The 24,332-nt window shown below is 44.8% G+C and overlaps 1 protein-coding gene and 1 long non-coding RNA gene across 2 annotated transcripts in view; one reads left to right on the top strand and one right to left on the bottom strand.

The window, feature by feature from the left end:
* The window catches only part of Map3k9 (mitogen-activated protein kinase kinase kinase 9), a 54,519-nt gene extending 43,832 nt beyond the window's left edge, over positions 1–10,687 (top strand). The window contains exons 7-11 of the mRNA XM_048362365.1: positions 683–805; positions 1,635–1,788; positions 6,090–6,202; positions 7,318–8,121; positions 9,406–10,687. Of these exons, the coding sequence (XP_048218322.1) occupies positions 683–805; positions 1,635–1,788; positions 6,090–6,202; positions 7,318–8,121; positions 9,406–9,890 (1,679 nt within the window). The 3' untranslated portion in view covers positions 9,891–10,687. The remainder of the gene's footprint in view (positions 1–682; positions 806–1,634; positions 1,789–6,089; positions 6,203–7,317; positions 8,122–9,405) is intronic.
* A 2,115-nt stretch (positions 10,688–12,802) lies between these two features.
* LOC125363279 lies at positions 12,803–22,648 on the bottom strand. Its single transcript, XR_007213203.1, has 3 exons — positions 22,607–22,648; positions 14,849–14,852; positions 12,803–13,105 (listed from the first exon to the last, which is right to left on the bottom strand). It is a non-coding gene; the product is annotated as an uncharacterized LOC125363279 (long non-coding RNA).
* Between the last annotated feature and the right edge of the window lie 1,684 nt (positions 22,649–24,332).

Here is a 24,332-nt window from a genome sequence, read left to right as displayed (position 1 = left end):
GGCCAAGATATCACTGTAGCTGGGGATGCAGACGTAAAAGCTATACTCCCTAGCTGTGGGGATATCTAGACACAAACAAACAGATGCTTATTATACTTCTTTGGCATATGATATGTACATATGAGTCCATGTATGTATGGACTCAGAAATTCAGAGCTGAAAGTATCACATTCTTTGGGCTGTACTGTAACTGCCTTTAGAATGTGTTAAAACTGGGGCCACTTGCCCCATCTTCCTGGGATCCCTCCAGTCCCACCTGGGCTAGTTCTGCCCTCTTAGACTTAGTGAGAAGCATCAAACTCTCTGTAAAGAAGGCAGGTACTAAGGTTATATGCCAAGAATTTTAAATTATGCATCTTATAATAATCAACAAGATCTCATGCGCTAATGAGATGTTTTCCATATATATAATGGTTCCACTTTATATACATTAAACAGGGAGCTTTTGAAGATTGTCTAATGGCATTCAATCAGCCAATGAATTTTGTGTCGTTTCATACATTCATCTTACCATGTTCCTTTGGGAAAAAGAGATAATTCTGAAAGATATTACCAGCTAAACAGAGCTTTCAGAAAACTGTGGCCTCTCCCTCAGGCCTGCCAGGAGACATAAGATTTTGTAAATGAATTTGATAATGGGATAGTTCTAATACATACAATTATATTTATTTTCCCCTAGCAGATTTTCAGCACAAGTTCACGGTACAGGCCTCCCCCACCATGGATAAAAGGAAGAGTCTTATCAGCAGCCGCTCCAGCCCTCCTGCAAGCCCTACTATTATTCCTCGCCTTCGAGCCATCCAGTGTGAGGCTATTTCCCAAATAATTTGGGGCCAGAACAACCAGGGGAACCTGGCCCTTGATCCACCCAGTCATTGACTTGCTTCATCCATAACTTCTGCCACCTCTCCTCAGCAGTTTGTATATACATCCACATATGTATGCAAACCTTAGCCCTCCTGCTTGTCTCTTTGCATTAATTTTACTGCTATCTCCTGGTTCATTTACTCTTTTTTTCTTTTCTTGCTTTTTTGGGCAGGGGTGGGGGGTGGGGGGAGGGGACGTTGTAGTTCCAATACAAAGGTTTGCATTCAGTGCCTTGTGCTTGCTTTATTTTCCTGTTCATAGCTGCTCTACCATATCTCCAAAGTTCATTTTTCTATTGTTTCCTTTTCCCTTTTCCCCCCGCTTTTCTCCCCAACAACGTCTTCATTCTCCCACCATCCTGTTCTACCCATTAAAACGTTTTCTTTTTTTTTTTTTTTCAAAAAACGTTTTTTCTTTAAGTCAGATCTGTTTAGAACTTTAGTGCCTGGCTGGCCTGAATTCCGGCTTTACATTGGACTTGTGAAATTTTAGCACATTTCTTTTCATGTTTCATGCTATGACCGAGCTAAATATTCGGTGCTGAGGTCTCCATTACTCTTCTGTAAGGGTTCACTTGGCCACAGAGTTTCTGATGAGGTCTGATTTCCATGTGTATGTATGTGTGTGTATGTGCATGCCAGCTACGTGTGTGCATGCATGCGACCACCTGCATGTGTCTGTGTATATCTGCCTGCTGTGATAGATGCTAGTTTTAAAGGACCTCGTTGTATATTTTCTGTATCTTACCCAATCTTTGTTGTTTACAGTAACACCAGGTGAAAGCAGCAAAACCTGGGGCCGGAGCTCTGTCATTCAAAAAGAAGAAGGGGAAGAAGAGGAAAAGAGGGCCCCAAAGAAGAAGGGACGGACATGGGGGCCAGGGACACTCGGGCAGAAAGAGCTTGCCTCAGGAGATGAAGGGTGAGAGCCAAGTGATGTGAAATTCCTCTCACTTAGAGATGGGTAAATTGTTTCAAAATATGATAAGAAATACTTTTCTCTGTTTTGTATGTCTTAGTACTTTCTTAGAAATTACAGCCTTCCTAGTCTTTACAATGGCTTTCTAAACTCAGTTTCCCCAGACTTTCTAAGGCAAGAATTGTTAAGTTTCATCCAAAGAGCTAGAAAATAAGTATTTTAGGCTTTCTGATCCATACAGTGACAGAGAAGTACAAAAACAGTGGTAATACGTAATGGAAGTACATGTCTGTGTTCCAGTCAGATCTCATGAAAAGAAGTGATGAACAGAATTTAATCCACCAGCACAGTTTGCCACTCCCTGTGTGTTCTTCCCAGAGTAGCAGGTAGCTTAATTAGTGGTCCACTTACATTATACTCTTCCCTTTAAAATGTCCGTTCAGAGAAAAGACAAGAAAGAGCAGGGGCTAATAAGAAGCTCCTCCTGAAACAGGGGCAGGCAAAGAACCAGTGTCCACAGTGTAGTGGAGTGTATGTATAGGGCCACTTGGAGCTCTTTCAGGCCTCACCTTATCACCCCACAGACACATGGAGGATCCTCTGGAAAAAGCTCAGGGACCTTGATGTCTTGAATGTGCTATATATTCACTGTGGGCTTGAATCTTAAGGAGGCAGTTTTTGCTCTGTTTCTGTGTTCTTCACAGGTTAAGAATTTGTGGCATAGCAGTCACGAGCTTAGATGCTTACCCCAGACTGATTGGGCATGAGTCCCAGCTCCACTGTACCTACCTGTGTGAGCATGTGTTTTCCCATCCTAGAATGTGGATAATACTAGTACCCAGCTCATATGGTCAATGTGAGGATTAGCTAAGTCATCTTTATGAAGTGCATAGATTAGTGGGCTTGTACCAAGTATGGATAAATATTAATCATGGTGATTTTTCCCTGCGTTTCTTCTCTTTCATACCAAAGGCATGGGAATTATGGTTAACATATGTTTTTATCCTTGGTATTAAATTCTAGTATATTTCCTGACTTTTCTAAGTGTGAGGATGGCCCTTTGCCTTCCCCCCCCCCCCCTTTTTCTTTTTTTGTTGGTTCTGGGACCTGAACCTGGGCAATGTCCCAATGTGCTCAAAGCTAATGCTCTACCACATGAGCCATTTCTAGCTTTTTGTTGATTAGTTGGAGATAAGAGTCTCATAGACTCTCCTTCCCAGGCTGGTTTCAAACCATGCTCCTCGGCCTCATGTATAGCTAGGGTTTCAGGCATGAACCACAGGCACCCTTTTACCTTTTTTTAACTGACTTTTTCCAAAGACTTCAAAGGTTGACCACAGGTGCCCTGAACCTGTAACTGGCCTCAAATTTATTTCTTTTGTCAGACTGAGTACAGGGTGAAAATAACAGTTGGGTTTAAAAGGACTGGCTTTGTGAAGCCAATCTTTAGAAATCACTGGATACCTTTGAAGAGAGAAATTTTAAATTTAGACATGTAGAACAAACTATGCAATGTATGGATTCAGCAATTGACTCCTTTGGGAAAGGGAAATTGTTCTCCTCTACCAAGTTCTATAAGAGCAAGCTTCTAAACACTGGGCTAGAGTAGGGTATGAGAAACTCAAGCCACCTGGAATCCTTGCTATTTCCAAGATTATTATAATTGCATATAATGTTAACCAGGATGTAGATCAAGTAATTTCTTTGGCTCTGCTTCATTTAAAGATAGCTTTTGTCTTGGTAGAAAATTAACTTTATTTCACACTGGTAAACATTAACTTTGAACTTTTCTTTTTCCCCACATAAACTTCCTTTCTCACAAATTTTTGAAGTAATTAAAAATATTGCCTTAAATTATACTTCTCGGTTCCTATTAAAGAACTGAAAGTACTTTCGGTCCAATCTTATGTAAGGATCTCATTTGTGTCAAAACTTTTTCCTTTTTTTTTTCGGTGCAGGTCCTGGGGCTTGAACTCTCAAGGCCTGGGAACTGTCCCTGAGCTTTTCTTATCAAGGTCAATGTTCTACCACTTGAACCACAGTTCAACTTCTGGCTCTTTTAGTAGTTAATTGGAGATAGGAGTGTCATAGACTCTCCCCGCCCAGGCTGGCTTTGAATCATGATCCTCAGATCTCAGCTTCCTGAGTAGCTAGGATTATGGGTGTAGGCTACCTGCACCCAACTGTCAAAGCTTCTTAAGTGCCTTTTAGCCGGGAAAAAATACGTAAGTAGCATAACACTGTCTTGAATTCTGTAACAGTAAGTGAATTCTCATCTTTCTCCTTTTAACCAACAGTAGATATCCATAGGAAACCTACACATTGGTCTATAGACAGTTTAGGTATCTGTGGGTATCTGCAGGTCCCCTGCAGTTAACTTCATTACTTACTGTCCAGGAACATTTGTCTCATAGATGGAGAGAGCCGGGACCAAGCTCAGGCAGAGTTGTCTTGTTGAGATCTTTCCTGGTGTGGGCTTGCTGACTGAACCAGGGGAGGGTAACTGACCACATAGCTCAAGTCTAGTCTTAGGCATTTGATGTGGGAGAGGCTAAGTCCACCCCACCCTTCACTGCCTATTTCTGATTTTCTTTATTCATTGAAGATCCCCTCAGAAACGAGAAAAAGCTAATGGCTTAAGTACTCCATCAGAATCTCCACATTTCCACTTGGGGTGAGTCCAACTTCTACTCACCAGCTGTTGTGGTTGGTAATAATCACTATTTCATTTCCTTCCTCTCATACCCCATAGAATTAAGCCTCATCACTCTAGGGACTGAGCGGGGGTTTTGCTGGTTGTTTGTTTTTTTTTTTTAATTTTTTTTGTTTGTTTGTTTTTGAGGGCACTACCAACCACCATGCACATTGGGAAACATTTTGTGTTGATCTGTCACTTTCCTAGCCACTTCAGTTGTTGAGATACTTCTGGCATACTTAGTTTTAGGGGGAAAGAACTTTAGCCTTTTAGTCCTTTAGTCTTGTGTAGTTTTTGATTTTGCTAATCTTTGATATACTTGGATCTAGTAGAAGAGCTGGGATTAAAGCTGGAAGTGCTGTTAGAAAATTGGCAGTTGGGGATCCCAGCAGCATGCCTCTCTTTGGCTCTGTAATTTTTTTTTTTTCAGTTTGAACTCAGCCTGGATGCTGTCCCTAAGTTTTTTCTGCTTAATGCCAATGCTCTACCACTTTAAGCCTCAGGGCCACTTCCAGTTTTCCAGTGGAAAATTATTAGAGATAAGAGTCTCATGGACTTTACTGCCTGGGCTGGCCTTGAACCACACTCCTCAGATCTCAGTCTCCTGAGTAGCTAGGATTCCAGGCATGAGCCACCTTCTCCCAGCTTGGCTCTGTGTTTTTGTTGAAACTAGCAGAGGTTGGGATGTATTTTTAATTCACTGATATTTCTGACATTACTTGAAACGTTTTTGAGGTCAAGGAGAAAGCTAGTCTTTCTGTCTCCCTCAGTAGCCTGGGTCACTGGAGAGTAGGCTTTCATTGAACATGTCTTTAACACTGAAAATAGAGCCATCTCTGATATAATCCTGGATCTCCATAGCACATAGATTTCTCAATGCTCCTTTTTACTGCCCTCTAGGAAAGAGGTTAAGACTTTCTAGCCTCTTGATACCCTTTTGTGTAAGGAGATGGTGCAGGACCCAGTCTATATCCTTGGAGAGTTACTGGCTTGCCCAGTGAGTTGATTGCAGGGATTTGAAAGCAAGCTGCTGTCCTCTTTTTAACCATGTCTAGACAAGCAAGGGCCATGTGCAACATAATGTCCTATTCACATAGGTCTGTCCCAAAGAACACTGGTTTGGTGCAACTTTGTTGATCAATTGTTGTTTGGAATTTTTTTTTTTAAGTGGATGGCTTTGAAAATTGCTTAAGCATGCCAAACAGAAGCATGAAAGAAGTTGAGACATTGTATGAATGGAGTGGCCCAGCCCATTTCTCTTGATTCAGCTGCTCCATGCCTAGCAGTACTAATGTTGTTTTATTGTTTTATTCAATGTCTGTGAATTTGTTGCCTCTTCCTTAAGAATGGCTCATGCAAGATCCCTACTGGCTGAACATCCCATATTATTTCTATCTGCTTGCTTATCTGGCCCACCACATCTTTCAACAGGGAGCATGTGAGAGGCTGGGTTATACCACTGTTTTCTTCCCCTAGAGCATGTGCACTTCTGTTTGTGAAGCAAGTAATCTTAGTGAGAGTTGTTACCTATAGGATTGGTTTAATCAAACATATAGCTAGAATAAGAAAAGTAGTTTTTAGTGACAGTCTCCTCTTTCTTCAATTTCAGCCTCAAGTCCCTGGTCGATGGATACAAACAGTGGTCATCTAGTGCCCCAAACTTGGGGAAGGGCCCAAGGAGTAGCCCAGCCCTGCCAGCGTTTACCAGCCTTATGGAGATGGGTAAGCATTGCTTTTGTCTTTTTTCTCCCTGTTCTCCCAGGGCTTTTTGGTCAAGCTTCTAGAAGGACACCTCAGGTTATGGGGTTTGTTTGATCTTTTACTTGACTCCCAAACTGTCCTTAGTCTATTTTCTCGTTTCATGTTTCATTGAATCTTTCTAAATCTGTTTGTTTTGTTTTTTTTTTAACCTGGAGTTTACCTCAAGGGCCAGTAATAATCTCCTTATGGCAATACAAAAGTTAGGCCTTGAATCAGAGCCCCTCCGCCCCCCCCCCCCCCGCAGTCTGTTTCTTCATATATTAATTTGAGGAGTTACAAAGTGGAGGATGGTTAGAGAAAATAATGTATCCTTCCAGGGTTGTCCTCCAGTTACTGAATGGTAGGAAGTTCTTTTCAAGTTCTCGCTCCCCACACCCCCCCTTTCTAACTTTCTTACTTCCCTCACTTCTTTCTTTCCCTCATCCCCTCTTTCTCTTCTTCCCTGTCTCCCTCTCTCACACACTCACTTTTTTCTCTTTCTCTTTGTCAGATAATATTCTTATTTCTAGATTTCCATTACAGTGGTTAGTCTGTGGAGTAAATGGGCCTTCTCCTGTGTAGAGTGTACTAATCCTTTCACTCTTCAGTTACTAGGCTATCATTCTAGAGATCCAAATGCTCTTCTAATTTTAAGGTACAAAACATAGGACTGTTTTCTAGTCAGTGTTCTAGAAACTCATACTGTACTTTATTAGGGGTTCCTGTAGTATGGAGAGTGTGGCTCAGTGATAGAGTACTTGCCTAGTATGCATGAGATCCTGGACTCAATCCTAAATATCATACAAGAAAGGAATGCCTCTAAGAAAGAAGTAGCAGATTAGCATACTCCCTTTTTTGTAAATAGGAAAGTGAGCTCCAGAATGCAGATTGATTTTCCTGTGTTGGTCACATTCTGAGTTGGGGGGAGAAAGAGATGTAGCCCTGTTGGTTCATTGTCTAATTATATGTTCCGCCTATTAGGCTATTGGAACTTTGCATCCAGACACTGAGTCGAGTTGGTTGGGTTTGGGAGAAAAGGACCAGATTCTTACTCTTGCTGCTTTGTTCCCATTTTCCCTCCTCTCTTTTCTTCACAGAGGATGAGGATAGTGAAGCTCCAAAGAGTGGAGAGAGTCATCTACAGCATTCACCCAACCAGTCCTACCTCTGTATCCCATTTCCTCGTGGAGAGGATGGGGATGGCCCCTCCAGTGATGGAGTCCATGAAGAGCCTACCCCAGTCAACTCGGCCACCAGTACCCCTCAGCTGACACCAACCAACAGCCTCAAGCGTAGTGGGACCCACCACCGCCGCTATGAAGTGGCTCTGCTTGGCTGTGGGGCTGTTCTGGCAGCCACAGGCCTAGGGTTTGACCTGCTAGAAGCTGGCAAGTGCCAGCTGCTTCCCCCAGAAGAGCCTGAGCCACCAGCTCGGGAAGAGAAGAAAAGGCGTGAAGGTCTTTTCCAGAGGGCCAGCCGACCTCGTCGGAGCACCAGCCCTCCTTCCCGAAAGCTCTTCAAGAAAGAAGAACCCATGCTGTTGCTAGGCGACCCCTCTGCCTCCCTGACATTGCTCTCTCTGTCCTCTGTTTCGGAGTGCAATTCCACACGCTCCCTATTGCGCTCTGACAGTGATGAGATTGTGGTATATGAAATGCCAGTCAGCCCAGTCGAGGCCCCACCCCTGGCCCCGTGCACCCGCAACCCCCTTGTCAATGTTCGTGTGGAGCGTTTCAAGCGAGACCCTAACCAATCCCTGACCCCCACCCATGTCACCCTTACTGCCCCCACACAGCCCAGTGGTCACCGACGGACTCCTTCTGATGGTGCCCTTAAGCCAGCAGTGCCCCAAGCCAGCAGGAGTCCCTCCAGCAATGGGTTGACCCCCAGCCCTGGGGCAGGTGAGTTTCTCTTCTCTTTTTATGGCTCCCAGGGAGCCAAAATGTGTTAGATGCCTCATTCTTCTATATATAAGTCTTGTTCCTCATCTTGTTCAGCCAAGTGTGACAGTCTGATCATGTCTCAGGGAAATAGCCAAGACTGGCTGACATCTCCCTGTTCTGGACCCCAAGCGGGGCCGGGGTGGGGGAGGGGCTGTCTGCCCCTGGAGATGAAAGGAAAACAGGCAAGTTCTAGGAAGAGCCAGACCTGTGTCTATTGGGATCCGGGTAAGACATTGCTTTTAGGAATCTAGCTTCTGGTTATTTCCAGAGGTACTGGCAGCTACTAGGAAATAATGTGCACTGTGCCTAGAAGGGGTGCTTTCCCACAGAGCTGGACCCTCAACTTCCTCATAAAGTAAGCCACCACTCATTCCCCATGCTCTACAAAGCCATCCTTGACACACACCACCTCTTCAGATGTGAGGTGATCAGGCAGATGATATCCATGTGTACCCTTTTGCCTTGTGCATCTGACACCACAGACTCTGGGGAGTACACCATCTGAGTCTAGGACTGCCACCTTTTCTAGCCCCATAAACCAAAGTGAGAGTTGAAAGCAGTCCCTAGTCCTGTGGGAGAAGGGATGTAAGTGCCAGTGACAATTGTCTTTTGTCATTCACTTGACCTTCCCCTCCTATAGATTTGTTTATTAAACTCGGGTATGTAATGTCTTTGGGAACAGAGACTCTGTATTCCTCACTTGTAGACTTCTGCTACTTGGCTCTGTACCTGTTGCCCGGTGATTAAATGCATGAACAGTGAAGGACTGGCATTCCCGGTCCTAAGTCAGCGAACTGTTTGAGAAAGGGGAAGAAGATAAATAATTAGGTCTTATGGGTCAGTTTCTCTTGTAAATATTCAGCTGTGCTGCTGCTGTTAGAAAGCAGCTGTGTGTGTATCCACAGTATATTCCTGCAAAAGTTCATTTACAAACTCAGTGTCCAGCCTGCGGGTCGATATCTGTCTTATCTGTCAGTTGTCAATATCTGCCTTAGGTTATGTTGTTACAGAAGTGACTCCTGTGTCACTACTATTGGGCCGTAAGGCCAGTTATTAGACCCACGGGGGCTAGACCTTCTAATTCACTTTTGAATCTCCAGTACTTCCCAGCACTGTGCATGGTACCTAGTAGTTGCTCTGTTAATTCGTGTTGTCTCGAGTGCATAGGGATACGGTGGGGTGGGGGAGGAGCAGTGGTGTGGATCTGGCCTGTAATGTTTCTCCTTTTGTCTCCTTGACCAGGAATGTTGAAAACCCCTAGTCCCAGCCGAGACCCAGGTGAATTTCCCCGTCTCCCTGACCCCAATGTGGTCTTTCCACCAACCCCAAGGCGTTGGAGCACACAGCAAGACTCTACATTGGAGAGACCCAAGACTCTGGAGTTTCTGCCTCGGCCACGTCCTTCTGCCAACCGGCAACGGCTGGACCCTTGGTGGTTTGTGTCCCCCAGCCATGCCCGCAGCGCCTCCCCAGCCAACAGCTCTAGCACAGAGACACCTAGCAACCTGGACTCGTGCTTTGCTAGCAGCAGCAGCACTGTGGAAGAGCGGCCTGGGCTTCCAGCTCTGCTCCCATTCCAGGCGGGGGCTCTGCCCTCCACTGAACGGACGCTTCTGGACCTGGATGCAGAGGGGCAGAGTCAGGACAGCACTGTGCCCCTGTGTAGAGCTGAACTGAACACACACAAGCCGGCCCCCTATGAGATCCAGCAGGAGTTCTGGTCTTAGCGTGAGAAGGGTCACGGGTGGGCAAAACGGAGGCCAGAGGAGATAGAGGGAGCTGGCTGGCACAGCCCTTTCTCAGAGTTGCGCCCCCTGGCATCCAGCCCTACTTCTTGCACTGATAATGCACTTTGAAGATAGAAGGGATGGAAACAGGGCCACTTCACAGAGTCTCCCATCCTTCAGGGCCTTTCTACCCATGTCCACTGGAGGGGCTGTGGCCACTAGCTCTGGCTGTGGGTGGGAGGGAGGGGTGCATGCATGTCCTCCACCCTCCAGTCTTCCTTGCCTTTAGAGTGACTTGCAGAGTTACTCAGCCAAATCTGTCTGCTGCTCCTCCTCAGCCAGAGCTATCCTTGGGTCCCTTTGTTAGCCCTGAATTCCACCTTCTCACACCACCAGTATTGGATGTTCTGTGATTGATTTCACTCCTTTTCCACTCTCCCCACCACTGTGAATTGGAGTCTTGTTTGGTGTGAGATATGATCTGTCCCGTGTCCTAAGCCTTTTCATGCCAGCTGGAAGACTGAAGGCAATGTGTAGTGTGGGGCATAGGTGTTGATGGACCTGGCACAACCTACCTGCAGGTGCCCTGCCTGTTTACTTGAGCCCACATGTGGTATGGAGAACTGGCTCTGTAAAAATGGAGGAGAAGGGAAAAATGCAGTCGAGTTTCAGTGAAGAGAATAAATAAGTTTCCTTCCTTCCTTCCTTCCTTCCTTCCTTCCTTCCTTCCTTCCTTCCTTCCTTCCTTCCTTCCTTCCTTTCTTCCTTCTTCCCTCCCTCCCTTCCTTCCTCACTCCCTTTCCTTTTCTTCCTTCTTTCATAACTTCTTCCTTCTTTCCTTCCTGCCTTCCTTCTTTCTTTCCTCTCAATTCTTTTCTCTCTCCTTCCTTCCCTCGTTCCCTCCCTTCCTCCCTTTCATTTCCTTTCCTTTTCTTCTTTCATGACTCCTTCCTTTTTTCCTAATTCCTTCCTCTCTCTCTTTTTCTTTCTTTCCTTCCTTCCTCCCTTCCCTCCCCCTCCCTCCATTCCTCTCCTCTTTCTTTCTTTCTTCTTTCTTTCTTTCTTTCTTTCTTTCTTTCTTTCTTTCTCTTTCTCTCTTTCTTTCTCTCTCTCTTCTTTCTTTCTTTCTTTCTTTCTTTCTTTCTTTCTTTCTTTCTTTCTTTCTTTCTTTCTTCATTTCTTTGTGTGGAACTACTCAATGGAAGACTTTGTTCAAGACCCCTATTTACCCTCTTGGGCTCAGGACATGGTTACACAAGGTACTGCTCCAAACATGCTCATCCTAGGACTAGCTTCTTGGGAAACTTAATCACTGGTGTCAGTTCCCGTATTTGTCTCTTGTTGTATCTTTCTGTGTTATTGCCTCCCCCTGGTCTTCCCACTGGTATCTGGAATCCATGGCCTTCAGATAGGAGTCATCTCCACAGCACACCAGAATAGCCCAGTGGAATAGGGCCTAGACACTGGGAGTTGGAACTGTGAGGATTCCTTCTCTGCTGAACCATCTAGTTTATGATAGATGGCCTTGAAGTAAAATGGAGTCATTAGTAGTACTTTTTGGAAATGGATGTGGTAACAAGATGCTGTATAAGTACTCAATTGGCCACTAATGTTCAATAGCTGTGAAGTCGAAAGCACTGGCCACCAAGGCTGCCTCTGTCTGTGCACAGGTAGCCTTCGTGCTGGGCTGTATACTTTGAGCTCGGTAAAAAGGACAACAGAGGGTAGTGCTGATTGATCTGGCACTTGTTTCCCCTGCTTGAATGCTGAACTTCATCTAATACTTTCATTTTTTTTTTTACAGAGTATTTTCATTTTTCATCTAATACTTTCTCACACATTTTCTACACTGTCCGCTTTTTCTGAGGCTTCTGTCTTCTATGTGAACCATGGTCCATTACAGCTTGTTTGGGGGTATAGTCCTCCAGTCATGCTCTTTTCCTTCTCCTCTCCCTTCCAAGACTCAGTGCTAGTCCATTGCTTTTTATCATAGAATATTCTGTTGCAGATCAGTCCGCAGGTTTCTTGCATTTGCTGCCCAGATGCCTGATAGAGATAGAGGTGGAGCAGGCACAGGTGATGAATTGGCCACTTCTTTTTCTCTGTAACTGTGTAGGAGTCTGGTCCTAGGTAGGACTGAAGACTTTGGTCTTCATATCATTCTTTGCTTTATGAGCCTATTTTAAGACTTTGGCTTGAGGGCCTCACAAGGTTTCACATGGGAAAGTGTTGCTGGTAGTGTTGCCTGGGGTCTTGTTATTCTGTCTTCTCTCTTGGTTCATTGAAGTCAGAGAGTAATTACTTTTTCCCCCATGTTTCTGCTGCTAGGAGGGGAAAATCTGAACCTGGTCAGCAATTCCAGCCAACCCAGTAAGGGTTCTTACTTGATGGGGAGAAGGGACCATATTTGGGCCCTTCAGAACCCCTGTCCCTGAAATAGGAACACATCTGTGTGCCTGTGGACCCCTAAGTGGTTCTGAAGTAGACTTCAGCCCACAACATAGTCTGTCTACACTAATAGAAATAGAGCTCTGCTGACTTTAGACTTGTCTGGCACAAGGCAGAACTTTTTTTTCTTTGCTTGGTTTGTACTTTTTACCATTTTGTTAGGTTGTAGGCATCCTTCTCAGTAAGGTGTAGCATAGTATCTATTGTGGAAACTGCTTGACAGCTAGGTGAGAGGTTAAACACATTCCTCGCTCATCTACCCAGGAGAAAGACAAAGAAGGTCAGGTCTTAGCTAAAAAAATCACTGTACCAAAGAAGCAAAAGCAGGATTGTTCTAAAGATGCTGCTGTGAGCGTGCACAAAGTTGGAGTTACCATCTCTCAGTTTCTCCAAGCCTGATGGGCCTGTATCAGCCACACTCTGGTGTGAAAATAGGATAAAGATCAAGAAAATAGCCATTTGAGTGGTTTTGTGTCCACTCAGGTTCCCCTGCTCTGTGGTCATGGCCAAGAGCAGGCCCTGGGTTGTGCACAAAGCCACCTGAGCTGCAGCAGTTGCCAGCTTCCCTTTCCTCAAGGAAGGTCCTGCTCTTAGTAGGTGGTCACTCCATGGAGGCTGGTGATAGGAACAGGTATAGCTCCCTGCCCCATCTCTGCATCCTTCAGCTCCTTACTGCTTTGTCTAAACTTGCTCATTTTCTTTATCCTCTTGGAGAGCCATGCTGCGGTTGGTAGCTGAGTAGATGCCTCACTTTTCTTATACTATTTCTAAGAGGCTCTGGTGGATGCTTTTAACTTGGCATCCTTTGGCATCGCAATGGTCTATTAGTCATACTGATAATAGCACACATGTGGACTATTTAGAATAAGGGCTAACTTTTCCTCCTGACCTGTACAGAATGACATCATTTTTCTTCTGCATTTGATACCCTAGCTGGTACAGGTGAGAGAATGCTTACAGATGAAGATGCGAGTGAAGAGAAGTTCAAGGGCTGTTTGGACTGATGGCCTAGTCAGGCCACTTGGCTCTGAAACTGAACAACTTGGCTATTTCCCCATTTGGCTTTATTGTGTGACCTTTGGCTCATCTCTTAGCCCCTCTCAGATTTCATTCCTTTAAAAGCCATCCTCATGTTTCCCTTCTCTTGAGTATGTATCAGAGAAGGTCAGTGAGGCCCTGTGGCTTCCTGCCAGCCCCAAGAGGAAGTTTCCTCCCTCTCTGCAGTTGCAATGTATTGAAGCTGACACTGTGATTCTCCCTGCTTTTGCCTCGGGTGATCTTGCCTTGTTTCATCCTTTAGCCTCTGGAAAGAAGTCATTTGAAGCGATGACTAATAGCACCAGGCAACATGGTGAGGCACATGCCTCTGACCATGTTATATAGCACCTCTCATGACAAGCATCCTTTCCAAATTCCTCCACTTAGCCTGGCAGGCCAGCCATCCTTACCCTTTGTCTCTTACAACACAGGAGGAAATGGGAGATGGGTTGGTGGCAGCATCAGAGTGACCGTTTGCAGCCTCTGCTTTCTTAGGGTCATCACCAGGGTCAGATTTGATAAGCACGTGAAATCAGGCCAATTCATGAAAGAATCTTTGGGAAAGGGTCCTGTTGACCATGGGGCATCCTGTGTCATGTGTGTGGCTCCTCACAAAGCCCCTTTTCCTTCAGGCCATTGTTGCACAGAGACATGACATAATGCCCCTAGAACAATGCCAGGACCTCTAAATCTGACTTTTTGTCCAATAATTTTGCCTTTACAGACCCGTATGAAAGCTTCCTTCTCCTCCCATGGGAAGGACATAACTCCTGAGAATTAACTCATTGAGCTCACCTTTTTGTGTGGTGTTTGAGGCTTGTACATGCCAGGCAAGAACTCTACCACTGCCAAGCTCATTTTTCTGCAGCAGAGATGAGCGAGTATTGAAGGTTGGATGGCTTTGACAGGAACACCTCAGGGTTGAAATAGCCATCCATTCAGGAGCCCTTTGTCTCCTTGTGTTTATTTGAGCCTGTGCCTTTTGAGTCAGGTGTGTGAGGAAAGTGGCTGGCAGGTAGGATGGAAACACTCCTTGCCTCTGAAAGTACTCAGGGAAGGAAAAACAAAGTGCTCGGGGAAGGGAAAACAGAAACCACTGTTTGTTTAATGTCAGTCTTACCCAGAGGGTTCAGCCAGATCGTGGTCCTAGTTAATGAGGCACAAGGACCTGGTGACCTGAGCTGCCCACTTACTACTAGTAATATTTTTAAATCCATCCCCCTCCCCCCAGCCTCAGAAGCCATGCTACCTTCAAACTCCTTCTAACTTTAAAATATAAGCTCCTGTAAAATATCTGATCCTAGCCAGGTACAATGGCATGCACCTAGAAACAAACCGAGCTATTTCAGGAGGCTGAGGCAGGAAGACCCCTTGAGCCCAGGAGTTTGGGGACAGCCTGGTCAACAGAGCAAGACTTCCCCATTTCAGATACCTGGTCCTGGAGCCCTTAGTCCAGCACTGACATGCCTCACCTTTCTAGGTGGTTTCCCTTGGAGAAAGTATGTAAATGTATGTGTGGTTGTAGGTCAGAAACAGATTTATGCCTTTTCCAATGGCTTGATTTAATGATCACTTGTCCTCATAGGCTTCACCTGAGAATGACTGATAGGGTTATGGTTGGGAACGCATTCCCTAGATCCTAAGTTTTACATGCCAAAGGAGAACTGAGGAGACCCCACTGCCTGGGTTCTTATCACTTCCATTGCTGTTAGGAGACAGGACCTGGGAGCCGAACTCGTGGTCAGTAAGACCTAACAAGCCTGACCCAGCTCTGGCTTCTGGTTGGCCCTGCAGGTCAAACAAGTCTCATTGGCTTTTTCATACTCAGAAATTTATAAGTATTTCCTGTCCATCCTGATGGGCCCCTTCCCCCTCCTTGGTCCATTTCCATGTGGAGTGAGCCATGCATTCCCTTAGGTGACATAGGGAGCCCCGTTGCTGGCTCTTCAGAATTTTCTTCCTGAGCTCTAGCTTGTAAAACTGGTCCTTCCTGATTCTTCCTGCCTGTGCCTCCCCGCAGTTCCTATGCTGAACCTGTTTCTGGCATTGAGCTGGAAAGAGAAGAAAAGACCCTGCTGGTTACCAGAGCTGGGAGATTTCCCACAACTTTGTTTCCCTACTGACTCGTCTGACCTACTCTCCTGTGGACTGATTGGCAGGCCTGACTGTGCATCAGGATAGATTATTGGAGTAAAATCTCATCAGTTTAATGACAACTTTTCTACTGGGACACATGAGATACCCATCACAGAATGAGGTGTTCTGGCAAGTTCTGGTAGATTTGGTGCCACTTGCTTTGCTCTTGCTGAAGTCCAAGGCTGGGTTTCAGAAGTCACATTTCCCATATTCCTAAAGTCCACAGCCTGAGTTGACTTAGTTTTACTACTCTGTCATGAATTTGGATTATTTATTTGGATTCTTTTAAAAAAAATACTGTATTGAGGGCTGGGAAGGTGGCTTAGCGATAGAGTGCTTGCCTAGCATGCATGAAGCCCTGGGTTTGATTCCTCAGCACCACAGACAGAAAAAGCCGAAAGTGGCGCTGTGGTTCAAGTGGTAGAGTGCTAGCCTTGAGCAAAAGGAAACCAGGGACAGTGCTCAAGCTCGAGTTCAAGTCCCAGGACTGGCAAAAAAAAAAAAAATACTGTATTGAAATAAGGTTTGTCCCTTGATTGTGTATGTTTCTGATGCCTCTTTCAATTTTATATCCAAGGTAAGGGCTTTACTCATCTCTCCCTAGCCCAGGCCCTGCTTTCCCCTATGTCTGTGAACAGGCTTAGATTGTTAGGAGAGAGATTTTTGTATTTTTGTTTGTTGTTATTGCCTTCCCCCTATTCCTCAATGAGGAAGGTATCTCTCTGGGAAATATTGATATAAGAGTGTATTGAAGTGGATCACCTAGTTTCTAACTTTAGGCATGCCATTTTTCTTGGGTGTTCTCTGGCTGCCTTTTAGGCTTTCTGAAACCTTGAAAAGCCACTTTCTGGCTACATAATATGTTCAGGAGAGAAGGGAAACAATGACTGTGGAAAGGGTCCTATAGATCCTTTAACCTTGGACTTGGGGGCATATAGCTGTAATCCTAGCACTTGGGAGGCTGAGGCAGGCGTGTCACAAGTTTGAGGTTAGCCTATATAACATTAAGAAACTGTCTCAAAATAATAACAGAAGTACTCTTGACACATCTTTGAATAAACCTCAGTCATTCTCTCCCCCAGATCTCAGAAGGGACTGAAGAGAATGGAGGATTCTCTCCATCCTGCCCAGCATTGAGCACAGTGCTCTCTAGCCCAGGGTCTGCACAGTGAGCCTTTTAAACATCTCCATGAGTATCATTTTCACTACCACTATTACCCACCATTGTCTTATATTGTTTATTCTACCTCTAGTTCCACAAGCCACGCCCCCTACTGCTCTCTGCTTTACTGCTGTTGGTGAAGTGTGGCGTAATCGTGGCCTAGATAGGAGGGAGTACTCAATAAGTTAGGAGAATCAACAGTTGGGTATTCTCTACCTCTTAAGGATATGTGAACAGGTTCAGGTAGTTCTATCATTTATTAGAGTCACGCAGCTGGGAAGTGAGTGATGATTTGCTTGGTTCTGAAGTTGACTTTCCTCTGAGCAAGTTTCTGGATTAATTGACCCAGCTTAGGCCCACCGAGGCTTTGTGATCACTCTGCAGCGGTTGTTTCCTTTGGCTCTCCTGTCATCTGCCTATGGGACTGGACTTGCAGCCCCTCCGAAGTTCACAACTTCCTCTCGGCTGCTGTCTGCTTTTTCCACCATTCCCTCTTCTTGGTTCTTCAGGGATTCGTGCCTCAGGGCTGACCACAGTAATTCTGTAGTTCTCCTTCCAGCCCCGCTGCAGGCTCCAGAACTGTCTGTGTTCCACCCACAGTCATCCATTAGCACTCCTCAGTCCAGCCTTGCCCCACTTTCTCACAGTCTCTTCACCTTGGAAGCCTCTTTGTGGCTCACGTCTCCTTGGAAAATCATGCTTTGCCTCTGTCACATTGTCACGTGCCCTTGCAGCTGTAGCAAGTGAGGGAGGTGTTGAACTCCCTAACCACCTCTGCACCCCTTCATTCCTCATACTGCACAAGCCCCCACAACTACACACACACACACACACTCACACACACACACACACACAGCAGTCTAAGACTGGTCTTTCAGAGGACTTTTAAGGAAAGGAATTAGAGATGAGTTTCATTTAGTTCTTAGGGCCTTAGGTCTAGATAAAGTGAAAGTCCACATATGTGTTTGTTTTATTCCTCTGCTAGCTCCTGGTTTTCAGCTACACTTTGTCTGTGCCAATGTCTTCTCTGTGTGTCCACCTGTGTTCTCAGACTCCCATTTGCTTTGGGATTTAAGTTATTGTATGTTGTCAATATTTAAAGATGGAAAGGTTCTGAAAGAAACTTACCAGGTTCTTTCCTTTGGCGTTTTCTTTGCCTTTTTCCCCCTTTCCTTTCAAGGTACTGTAAATCATTAACTAGGGATGCCAAGCAGGCTTGGTTCAATGGCTAAACCTCTTATTGTATTACAGTGTAATGCTGATCTCAGCCCTGGTCTCAACACCAGAATACACAGAGACTTGAATAAAACTTGCAATGATTACTCCTGCTTGCCATAGTCCTTTGTAAATTTGGGGTATTTTTTTCCTCCCTTTTTTTCCCCCCATTAAACCAGATGTCGTGTACCTGAGCTGTTCCTGGAGGATTTTTCTAGGGAAGAAAATACAGGGAGAGAGGGGTGCTACAGGAATGAGGCAATGGGTGAGAAGCCTCCGAGGAGTTTGGGGAAGATATGCTGAGCAACCTGTACATATGACCGTGTTTGCCCCATCAGCTGACCTCCCACAGGCGAGGTCATGGCATAGGCCAAGTCATTCAACTTTTGAGAATTAGAAGTGTGTGTTGTCTCCTAGTCCCTACCATTATCCATGGTGGCACTCAAGGTAAAGATGCAGATGGGGTGAGAAAGAAAAGCACAAATGTTGCTGTAGACAGAGCTGAGATTTATCAGCCATAAAGTGTTCCTTGTAGTTCTTATACCTGCCCCCCCCCCCCTTTCAGTTCTAGGGTTTGAACTCGGATGCTCTAGCATTGAGCTGTGTCTTCAGCTCTGGCTCTGATTTGCTCAATGACATTTGTCAGTTCTGTGACTTTGGGTAACCAAGTTAAACTCCACATCTGCTTCCGGATGGAGCAAGCTTGTCACAAAGCAGCCTTTGTGCTCCCACTTCCCATGCTTTTGTGTTGGAGAAAGACTAGGATAGGGGCTGGGAATATGGCCTTGTGGCAAGTGTGCTTGCCTCATATACATGAAGCCCTGGGTTTGAATCCTCAGTACCACATACATAGAAAAGGCGCTGTGGCTCTAGCAGAGTGCTAGCCTTGAGCAAAAAGAAGCCAGGGACAGTGCTCAGGCCCTGAGTCCACGCCCCAGGACTGGCAACAAAAACAAAAACAAAAAATATTGTTGTCAATGCCATGGGGGTCCCCTGGGAGCATTGTGGACTGGTGGGGCTTCATGGAAAACTTCAGTGCAAGGGCCCCTGGGTAAGCCCTAAACAGTGGAAGGGTATAAAGGCACAAGTGATGGAATCAAGCAACACACTTCTTCCTTTTAAAAGTGAACTCCTGGGGCTGGGAATATGGCCTAGTGGCAAGAGTGCTTGCCTCGTATGCATGAGGCCCTGGGTTTGATTCCTTAGCACCACATATACAGAAAATGGCCAGAAGTGGTGCTGTGGCTCAAGTGGCAGAGTGCTAGCCTTGAGCAATAAAGAAGCCAGGGACAGTGCTCAGGCCCTGAGTTCACAGCCTAGGACTGACTGGCAAAAAAAAAAAAAAGAAAAGTGAACTCAAAGGGGCGGGGCCTGCTGGGTTAGGGCCAAATAGGGTGATGGGCTGCCTGCTCTTTGTATTTGCTTGTCAGATTTTTGGGCTGATGGTGCACCCTTCTGCAGAAGTAAATTTTGCTTTACTGAGAAAAAAAAAAAGTAAATTCTTGTGCTAACTCACCTTAGGTTCCCCCCCCCCCCCCCCCGGAAACTCAGTAGTTAAATTCCACATGAGCTTGGAAGTTACTACATCATTATTTTCACCTTAGGTTCTTATCTTTTATCTGTCATATGAGATATATGAACAATAAAGTTAGATTATTAAGGAATATTTGGAGAAGTGCGTAACTGTTTATGGAATGTCAAAAGACAGGATACAAAAATCTTCAAAGACAAAAGCCAAGTGTGATGGGACATGCACAGAATCACAGCACTCAGGAGGCTAAGATAAGAAGACCACATATTGAGGCCAGCTTGGACCATACAGGGAGATGCTGTCCCCAAAACAAAACAAAAAACCTAAGCCAATTTTTTTTTAAAAGTCTTAAAAAATACACACTTGCTAGACATAAGACAAAAACTAAGGGAAAGCTAAGTCAGTTATCTTGGTGGAAAGTTACGATTTTAAAACACTCTTGGAATTACTACAACTTTTAAACAATGAATATAAGAATATAGGAAATATAGGAGTACAGGAAAGTTTTTAGAGTCACCAAAAGAATGGCAAAGTAGTTGAAAGTAGTTGGGGATGCTTGCCCCAGCCACTTCAACGCCAACCTCTGTCCTCAGCAATAAAGCAAGTATTTGTAGAACTCTTGGAAAGTAGAATTGGGCCCTAGGTGAGGGCCATACTCCTCATCCTAAAGGAAGTTCCCTGTACCCCTTCATTCACCAGTGGAGAGATGGTGCTGGAAAGATTCATCACCTACAAACTGTGAGTAGAATGTGAGCAGAGAAAGTTCTGGAAGAGGAAGTGCTGTATGAGTCTCCTAGAGAGCAGAGCTGGATATAAATGTCATGTCCTGGAAGCTCTTAACACAGACTAAGCACACACCCCTTTATGAAAGAACCTGGGCTGGCCTACCTTCACCACACCCTGTTTACCTGACTATGGAATGTGTTTCATTCAAGGCCCAGGCTGGTGTCCTAATCCTCTGAACCCTCCAGTCCCCACCCCATCTAGTCCAACCAGCTCAAGTTGGAAAGCGTGTTTTGGCACAAGGAGATGGGGTGTAATGGAGGGTGGGTATCTGCTGCTTGGCTTGGCTCTTCCTCTCAACACAGGTCACAGACTGCCATCAATCAGGAGGCCATGTTGTGCAGTCCCAGTGGTAGACACTGGGTACTTCTTCATGATGGGGAAAGGGGAGGATAGAGCTGAAGATCAGCCTTTGGAGAGTCCTACTTTGTCTGGTTCCAGCCTATCTTCCCAACCCCTATCACAAGTTTCCCTGCTCTAGTCCTTCCCCAGCCCAAAACTACATGCTTCTACTTTCTAGGTTTGGTTTTCCCAGAATGGTGGTCCTCTGTTTGAGATATTATTATTATTATTATTAATAATCATATGTTCTGCTACAAACCAGGTATCTGAGCAGTCACCAAATTATGTGGTAGAATTTTTAGTGGGGAACAGGTGAGGGAGAGCTGGGCATGAGGACAAAGGAAAAAAAGGAAGCAGGTATGTTGGTACATGTCTATAATCACAGCCCTTGGGAAGATGAGGCAGAAGGGTCTTGGGTTAGAAGCCAGCCTGGGTTATATAGTGAGACCCTGTCTCAAACAAAAGAAAAAAAAAGAGAAGGAAGGAAGGAAGGAAGGAAGGAAGGAAGGAAGGAAGGAAGGAAGGAAGGAAGGAAGGAAGGAAGGAAGGAAGGAAAGAAGGAAGGAAGGAAGGAAGGAAGGAAGGAAGGAAAGAAGGAAGGAAGGAAGGAACGAAGGAAGGAAGGAAGGAAGGAAGGAAGGAAGGAAGGAAACAAACCAGTATCTGCCCTTTAGTAGATGACAACCCCCATGGGATGCAATGAGGTTTAACATAAATCAAAGGACACCTGCAAATGAAATGAAGTTCTGAGGTCCATAGTGAGAGATACCCGTTAAACATAGGCTTCCCATAGTGGTGTTTGGGGTTTTGCTTGTTTTGCTTTGCTTTATGCAACCTGAAAAGACTCAGCCTTGTGGTCCTCTGATAAATATTTACTTCGCTTTGGGATGAAATGTGCCTGGCAATTCTGATTCTCTTTGGGGCCAGACAGGTGAATAAATGAGGCAGTCTTAGACAGTAAGATGCAGAAAGAACTGTGGGGTGTGGAGAGGCAATGCCCCACCTGAAAAATGCACTAGGAGCTAAAGCTTATAAACAAGTCCTAGTTTTATTCTGAAACCCCAGGGAGTGAAGGAGATGGAAATTGAGTCCTGCTTTTTTTGGAGGTTCCCATCAAGCGGGGGGAAATCAAGAAAGGCAAGATCCTATGAGAGGCTATAAATATATCTGTATCTTCACATCTTTACATCTATTTCTATAGCATTATAGGCAGAAAGAAAGGGAGGAAGGGAGAAAAACATGGCAAATGGGTGATATAGTGATGTCTAAGTTGAGACCTAAAAGATTTGAAAGATAACAAAGTGTGAAGTAGTTCCCAGGTGCTGATGGTGATGAGTGTCTAAAATATCAAAAGACACCCATATAAAGGGGATTTTTAAAAATTTCCTGTCAGCTTGCTTTTCTTGCATACCTTGGGTAGTTTGTTCTGAATGCCTGTTCTTTATTATAAGCATTAGGGTCAGGCAATAACGGAAAGAAAAAACAATTTTCATAGATAGAAAACAGCAGGTACTGCTAGCTAGATCCCGTTTGGGTCATGTGGTCTGCCCTAGCATGAGGAAATAATGTGCCTTTGAGGAGAGTCTATGAGGAATCACAAATAGGCATTGGCAAACAACATGTGCAGGAAGCCTTTAGGAGATTGATTTCAAGCATGAGAAATCCTTTCCTTGGATCCACCTCTCTGAGCCAAGAATACTAAAGTCACCATGGAACTGCCCTCCCCCCTTGCTCATGCATTCAGTTCATCTTGGGAGGTTTGTCTCAGGAGAGTAACAGTTTGCAAAGTCTGGTCCACCATTTCTGAAGCCCAAACCATTTTCCCCAGCACACTCAACAGTCATTTGCCTTTTCCCCTTTGTTGACATTGTAGGTAAAACTCTGGCAATTTAGCAGAGGACATGCCACTCACCTTGTCAGACAGCTCTCCCTATATTCTCACCACCAGATTCTACAGGCACTAGGGATGCCAACTCCGCTGATGAATATTCTTGATATAACAGAAATTGCATAGTAATATTATTAAGTAATTCCATTTTGACCCATGAGAACAGTACATACTTTTTTTTTTTTTTTGCCAGTCCTGGGCTTGGACTCAGGGCCTGAGCACTGTCCCTGGCTTCTTTTTGCTGAAGGCTAGCACTCTGCCACTTGAGCCACAGCGCCACTTCTGGCTGTTTTCTATATATGTGGTGCTGGGGAATCGAACCCAGGGCTTCATGTATATGAGGCAAGCATTCTTGCCACTAGGCCATATCCCCAGCCCAACAGTACATACTTTTATGATTCTGTGTGACAAAATGTGAAGGTCATATCAAGTACTTGGGCTTTGTAGCATTTTATGGAGGGATAGCACATAGGCTGATGGACTTGCAAGCTGAATTAGCTATTTGTTTTTCATAGAATGTTTTACTTGAGAGAATGATGACCAATCAAACTGTAGTTATTCAGGCTTGAGAATCTGACAGGTCTTTTCTTGAAAATGACAGCTAAGCCTCCACTCCAAGGAAAACCATTATATTTGCTGCCAGTGATCAAATTCAAGCTTTCAAGTAAAAATTGGAATTTTGGAAAACTTAAGTGTCATTAACTTGACAGTTTCTGGGCACTTAAAGAATGTTTTGATGAGACTGCTAGCCATATTAATGAGTGTGATTTTACTGATGTCATATGATAATATTTGGGAGATCTGTGTTAATCAATAAACCAATATTTTCCCAAAATAACGAATGAACTTACAAGATCAGGCATTAAAAAATCCACTCACAGTAGCTAGGCACCAGTGGCTCATGCCTGTAATTGTAGCTACACGGGAGGCTGAGATTTTAGGTTCTCAATTCAAAGCCAGCCCAGACAGACAAATCTAAGAGACTCTTATTTCCAAGTAACTGGCAGAAAGCCAGAAGTGGAGTAGAGCTCCAACCTTGAGCCAAAAAAAAAAAAAAATGAGCAAGAGTGTAAGGCCATGAGTTCAAGCCTCAGTACTGGTGCCCACATATGCATACATGCACGCACATACACACACATACAATTTACACTTCAAGATACATCAGTAGATTTTTAAACATGTATAATACAGTGTAAAAACCTCATGGATATGGTTTCCAATTCTATATCCCAACTAAACTGTATGAAACTAGAACCTGTTAAGTTTTGCTTTAGTATCAAAGAAGAATATCCACAATCACTGGAAACATGGGTATTAAGATATTCCTTCATCCAGGTGCTAGGGGCTCATTTCTATAATCCTAGCTACTCAGAAGGCTGAGATCTAAGGATTATGGCTCAAAGCCAGCCTGAGCTGAAAAGTCTGTGAGACTCTTATCTCCAATAAACTTCTCAGAAAAAGCCAGAAGTCAGAGCTGGGAATGTGACTTAGTGCTAGAGTGCTTACCTAGCATGTATGATGAAGCCCTGGGCTTGATTCTGTTGTATACCGGATACCCAGGTGGGCCTCGAACCCATAACAGTAGTCACCAGCACTCAGTCAGTTGGGCTAGGAGTCTTTATTTAGCTGTGCATAGCGTCTGCTCGCCACCACTGGGATGGTGACAAACAGTGCCAGGGCCAAATAGGGCTGGGCTTTTAAAGGCAGATATCACATGCACCACACGCATGTGGACTGGCAAGTTAGGCAAGGCAAGCAAGCAGACACAGAGAAGCAGAATTGCTGTTAGTGATTACAATTCCAGTAAACTTCAGTAAACAAAGCAATCAAAGCAATACAATTCTTGGTTCTGGGTGTGACTGGTGTTAATTAGCCTTAAATCTTTCTCTTCCTAGAATT

Source organism: Perognathus longimembris, chromosome 14 (genome assembly GCF_023159225.1).
Source record: "Perognathus longimembris pacificus isolate PPM17 chromosome 14, ASM2315922v1, whole genome shotgun sequence".
In the NCBI taxonomy this organism is placed as follows: domain Eukaryota; kingdom Metazoa; phylum Chordata; class Mammalia; order Rodentia; family Heteromyidae; genus Perognathus; species Perognathus longimembris.
The sequence above is the reverse complement of the archived record's forward strand: the minus strand, read 5'-3'. Positions and strand labels throughout refer to the sequence as shown.